This window comes from Mastomys coucha, unplaced genomic scaffold (genome assembly GCF_008632895.1).
Source record: "Mastomys coucha isolate ucsf_1 unplaced genomic scaffold, UCSF_Mcou_1 pScaffold11, whole genome shotgun sequence".
NCBI lineage: Eukaryota > Metazoa > Chordata > Mammalia > Rodentia > Muridae > Mastomys > Mastomys coucha.
In genome coordinates this window covers 15,935,765-15,942,043 of record NW_022196893.1, presented here as the reverse complement: position 1 = coordinate 15,942,043, position 6,279 = coordinate 15,935,765, and the positions used below count along the sequence as shown (strand labels likewise).

At 38.3% G+C, this 6,279-nt stretch overlaps 1 protein-coding gene across 2 annotated transcripts in view; it reads left to right on the top strand.

The window, feature by feature from the left end:
• Positions 1 to 6,279, top strand: part of Smc1b (structural maintenance of chromosomes 1B) — a 64,660-nt gene that overhangs the window by 39,881 nt on the left and 18,500 nt on the right. For both annotated transcript variants that reach the window (XM_031351726.1, XM_031351716.1), the window contains exons 16-18: positions 3,439 to 3,580; positions 4,510 to 4,655; positions 5,821 to 5,974. In XM_031351726.1, coding sequence (XP_031207586.1) covers positions 3,439 to 3,580; positions 4,510 to 4,655; positions 5,821 to 5,974 — 442 coding nt within the window. The remainder of the gene's footprint in view (positions 1 to 3,438; positions 3,581 to 4,509; positions 4,656 to 5,820; positions 5,975 to 6,279) is intronic.

The following is a 6,279-nucleotide window of genomic DNA, read 5'->3' as shown; positions in this document are numbered from 1 at the left end:
AAAAAAACAAAACAAAAAAAAATCACCACAAACCAATAAATAGAATATAAATATATAGAGAAACTTAAATTATATGTCAAAAAGCATGAAGAAAATTGGGAGACAAATGATACCCTGGAGGGAATGTACATACATGTGTTTAGAAATGGTCAGGGCTGCCTCTGGAAAGGCTGAAAGGAAAAAGATTTTTCTTTTTATTAATCTAACATCTTTTGAATTTTATGCTATATGCATCTGTCATCTATTTAAATATGTTAAAATATAAAAGTAATACATACCTTTGAGAAAAAGTGTTGCTAGACACAGTGACATGTGTCTTTAATACCAGCACTTAGGAATCAGAGGCAGGTAGATCTCTATGAGTAGCCTGATCTATATAGCAAGCTCCATGACAGCCAGGACCACATAAGAGAGACCTTCTCTCCCCTTACAGTCCCCACAAAAAGAGAAAAAGGTTTTCTCCCAAATCAAAATCATTAACAACAATCTTTCTATTAATCTCTATAATTCTTCCCATATTCTGTTCATTCATTCAGTTTGTATTTACTGTGTGCTTTTCATGTGCTAGGCACCCTTCCTAAGGTCTGAGAGTACAACAATGGAGAAGGATTGCCACTGGCTGGCCGATCTGGGCCTCCCTCAACCCGCGGGAGAAACGGGGTCCTAGTCAGGTCGACAAGGCATAGGCGAAGAAATGATGGCAGAGATGACACATGAAGTATAGGATCTAAATGTATTTCTTAGAAATGGCATCAGACTTTTACAGTCATTGCAAAAGAGAGATGGTAAATCTGGCAGCTCAATAGTTGAGGTACATCTGAGGCTATCTGAAACATACTGGGTCTAAAGCAGCAGCTATCTCCTCTGAGCTGGTGCTGCATCCCCCAGGCCCGGGGGACTGCGGATTGTATGAATCTGAGTCCTAGCCCATCTAAGCTCTAGTGCTAGTCCAGCATGCGAGTCTAAGTCCTTCTTCTCCCAGTCCTCGTATACAAAGTGAAAAGTAGGCTTAAGTAGCATACAGCAAGCAGGGCTGATGTCAAGAGTCACGTAGGCAGGTGACCGCACATCAAGGTCAGTAGGGTCTGGTAGCTAGGTGTGAAGCAGGAGGAAGAGGAGTGGAGCCCTCCCTGTTGAGGTATTTTGATATTCCTATGCTAATTCTCTGGTTCTGCTGAAGGCAATGACCAGGATATTTCAATCTAGCATTTCCTGCTAATTCTCTGGGTCTAGCTGGGGGCAGGCAGTGGGAGTTCCAACACTTTTAGCTAATGTCCTTGAGTGAGGGAAACCTTTCATTACTTCTCTAGTATGTAAAACATTTCTAACTATTGTAAACTATCTTTTGCCCTAAGGAATGTACTCGGCCTCTATTGCTAGCTCTATCGAGGCAGATACTTTGAGAGAAATTGCAAGCTATGGACAGCTTGGTGTTAAACTAGGATAGTTGGGAACATTTTGTCGGCCAAGAGACAATGCCCAATCTTAACCATTTACGAATCACTTCTTGGGGTGCCTTTATGCCTAATTATGAGGCCGTGTTGACGATTGGAAAGACTAATCTGGAACGCATCTGAGTTAGGGGATACCAGCTACTAGTCTGAAATCCAGGAGGCACAGAACTCCTTTTGGGATCTTATTGCCTCTATCCTTTATCAGGATTTTATCCCTGATATTTTGGATGTGACTGGAGTAGACGAATGTGTGTAGCAAAGGATCATGACTCTTCTTCCTGTTCTAGATCCTTTATATTTCATCATAGATTTTAGAATCAGTTTTCAATTACTATTCTTAAAAAGAACTTGTGAAGCCGGGTGTTGGTTCCCCTGACTCCATCTCCAAAGTGTTGAGATTACAGACATGCACCAACATACCCAACTGACATTCAGTTGACAGAAGTTTATGGAGATGTCAGAATAAGAAAAGGTCGGAAATTTGTTAATTTCTCAATTTTGAAGTTAATGAATGAATAGCTCTTCACACTAGCTATTTCACAAAGTCTAACTAAATGAGAAAAAGCATATCAATTTTAACTTAAAGAAGTGAGTAGAAGCTGGGCGGTGGTGACACATGCCTTTAATCCCAGCACTTGTGAGGCAGCGGCAGGCGGATTTCCGAGTTCGAGGCCAGCCTGGACTATAGAGTGAGTTCCAGGACAGCCAGGGCTACACGGAGAAACCCTGTCTTGAAAAATCAAAAAAAAAAAAAAAAAAGTGAGTAGATAATGTATATATTATAAAAGATTTAAGAAACTGTCAGCTGCTAGATGGTGATGGTGCATGCCTTTAATCCCAACACTTGGGAGGCAGAGACAGGTGGATCTCTGTGAATTAGAAGCCAGCCTAGTCTATAAAGCTAGTTCCAAGACAGCCAGGACTGTTACACAGAGAAACCCTATCACAAAAAAAAAAAAAAAAAAAAAAAAAAAAAAAAAAAAAAAAAAAAAAAAAAAAAAAAAAAAAGTGGATCTCCATGAGTTCTAGACCTGCCTGATAATACTGAGCTAGTTCCAGGACCTACACTGAGAACCCCTGTCTCAAAACAGAAATGAAGGAAAAGAAAAAGGAAAGAAAGAAGGAGAAAATTTGAAAACAGCCAGGTTTTTAATAAAGTATTGGAAATTTTGGCAATGACAGTGATTACATTAAGGATATTTTGATATTTTTAGGGTGTAGTAGTTTATGAGTATGAATTAATAGTCACTTTCATAGAACATTACTGATGAAATTACCTAGTATCTGGTATTTGCTTCAGATAATTCAAAAGCCGTGAGTGGTATTGTAGGTCAAGAGTCAACATGAATTATTATTAAGCTGGCTAAGTTGCATAGGATTCATTATAGCTTCATTATACTTATATGTTTGAAATTTCCTATAAAAAATTAAAAGAGGGGGCTCTGGGAAGATGGCTCAATCAGTAAGAGCACTTATTGCTCTTCTGAGGGTCCTGAGTTGAGATCCCAGCAACCACATGGTGGCTCACAACCACCCATAATGAGATCTGACACCCTCTTCTGATGTGTCTGAAGACATCTACAGTAAATTACGCCAGAGCAAGTGGGACTGGAGCAAGTGGGACCAGCAGAAGTCCTGAGCCACACACATGATGGCTCATGACCATCTGTACAGCTACAGTGTACTTATACACATAAAAAAAATAAATATTTAAAAAAAATTAAAAGGGGCTGGAGAGATGACTCAGAACACTTACTGCTCTTGAACAGGATCCAGATTTGGTTCCCAGCACCCATATAGGGCAGCTCACAAGCACCTGTGACTCCAGTCTAATGGATCTGATGCTCTCTAGCCTTAGTAGGCATCTGCACAAATGTGGTGCACATAAATCCACAAATCCACATACATTTTTTAATCTGAAAAAAGTTAAAAGGACTAATGCATTCTTCTTAACCACTTATAATGCTTGACTTTATTATACTAGATTAGAGTTTGAAAAACAAAAAACTCGGCTTAATATTCAGCTTGAATATAGTCGAAATCAGCTTAAGAAGAAACTGAGTAAGATCGACACATTAAAAACAACAATCCAGAAAAGCAGAGAAGACATTGATAACCTAAAGAAGGTAATTTATTATGGGTGGCTGGAGTGCCAGTTTGTTGAAGTTATGGCTTCTTTCATTAAATAGCAATTTTTTTTATCACCTAGTGGTGCTTGATTGGGATTAGAGCTACATATTTCAGAAATATTAAAGTAAAACTAACAGAACTAATGAGTTGTTGGATGTTAAGAGGGGAGGGAGACGGGGATGGGGGCGGGAAGAGTGAGCATGCCAGAGAAAGCAAGATGACTCAAGCATGTAAATGATGGGAGAATTCTGGGCTGGAACCACAAATTTTAGAATTACTGGTTGAGTTCTGGTTTGCTCTGTTTTCAGAGGCAGTTTCATTATGTAGCCAGGTTGGTCTCAAACTCAAAATTCTGTCCCAGCCTTCTGAGAGCTAGATTAAAGACATGTTCTGTTTATGGCAGGATTTCCTGGTTTGTAGAGTAATTTAAAACCATATGACGGGAGCTGAGACCATAGTTCAATGGAGAATCAGTTGGGGTCTAGAAAACGCAGAAATTTTAGGAGGGAAGCCAGAAGAGGAGGCAGTATAGAAGCCCAGCACTGTGGGAAGAAGGAAGTGATGAAAACTGTTAAGACAGGCTAACATTTACAGTCTCATGAGCACTTCCACTTGGCAAATGGAACACAAGTCATGTAGCAAGGTTGAAGAGTAGATTCAAAATGATAAAAGCAGGAAATGGTTACCAGCTTCCAAAATCTATAGGATAAAAGAGCATCACAACCTGACAGTTTAGTAGTGCACGAGATAAGGGGGTTTCTCTTGGGATGAGTAGATGTTCTTACAGATAACGGTAAAACTTGTTTGTATTAATATAAAATGTTATGTATGTATATATACATAATATATATGTACATATATACATTGTATATAATATATAATTATGTGTGTATTATATATAAACACACAAATTCTCTCTGTTCAGACCGAAGAAGAATGTCTGAAAATTGTTGAGGAACTCATGGTGAAACAAGAGCAAGTTAAAGAAGTGCTTGCCACACAGAGTTCCAACATTGAAAAAGTTCATATTCAAATTGAAGAGGAACGCAAGAAGTTTTTGACTGTTGATAGGTAATTAATAATTCAGTTTGAAAGATCTAGCTAACAACTTAAACTTATACTTTCAATTTGATATTATTTAAACTCCAAATGTTTATACTTGTTTATACTTTGTTGCTCTTTGGTCTTCCAAATGTTCTAATACGGGAAAGATCAGGATAGGTGATTCATTGATTACATTGAAGTTCTTTTTGGTGGGTGAAACATGAACCCACATGTAGTCCTTTACCCTAAATCTTTTGCTCCTGGTATTTACCTGTCATCCAGTGATTCCTTCTTGTCTGTGTTTGCGGTTAAAGCATTATCTGGTACGTGACAAGTTTATGTGCCATCATGATGGTAAGAACACCTTGAATCAGCTGATTTGTATCAAAATGACATCTGCTTTCCTGTGATTAACAGGACCACGAACACTTCTTTGGTTGAACCTTGGCATATCATAATTTTCCTCACTATCTAGAGATCTCCAATTCTTTGAGATTCAGTCTCTTGTATTTATTTTAAACAATCATTTCTGCTTTTCTTTACATTCCTGAAAACCATCCATCTTCCTCCAACCGCCTTCAGTTTTCTTTTTCTCTTTTTGTCCTCTTTCTGGTCTTGTTTAAAGGTCTTTGTTGCTTAGTGTTAGCCCTCATACCCCACTTTCAGATAAGGCATTCCATTCGTGTTGGAAACCAGGTTATCAGGAATGCAGTAGTTGACCTAGTATTGGTCTGCTAAGAGACATTCGCCTAGTTTAAGCTTCGAAAGTATACAGCCTATCTAAAAAGGAAATGCATGTTGAAAATTGCAGATTTAAAAATAAGGTATTTGGGGCTAGATATGATAACACACCTGTAATCCCAGCAGTTAAAAGGTGGAAGCAGGCAGGAGAATCCAAAGTTTGAGGTTAACTAGGGCTATATAGCAAAATCTTGTCTCAAAAAATAATTAAAATAATTGAAGGAAAGTTGTATATTTGCTAACTCTGATTAAAGAAATGTCTATGAAATATGTTCCCTTGGATCAAATGTATATATTGATGGTCTTTCTCAGGAATGATAATGTATAAATCAGGGACTGGCACTTGGAGCTCTCATAGGAAAGTAACTTTTTCATGCAAGTTTATAATGAAACATATTCTTTGGTATGATTACATAATGAGTAAAGTCACTTTTCATGTCTGTATTTACAGGGAAGTTGGAAAATTACAGAAGGAAGTTGTAATCATTCAGGGTTCTTTGGAACAGAAACTGCTAGAGAAACATAACTTGCTGCTGGATTGCAAAGTTCAAGACATTAACATAAGTCTTGTGCTGGGGTCATTGGAGGACATCACTGAAGTGGAGGTATCTAGCCAGTAACATAATATGTGCACTTGTGCATACTTAGCTGATTTCTTCAACTGCTTATGCTACAAGTTCTTTAACTCCTTCTAGGAAAGGAAAAAGGAAAAATGTTTGTGGCTAGGTATTTCAAGACAGATATTAAAATGTTAAGCTCATTTCATACTGAATCATTACTTAAAAAGAAAAGTAGGTGCCGGGCAGTGGTGGTGCATGCCTTTAATCCCAGCACTTGAGAGTCAGAGGCAGGCAGATTTCTGAGTTCAAGGCCAGCCTGGTCTACAGAGTGAGATCCAGAACAGCCAGGG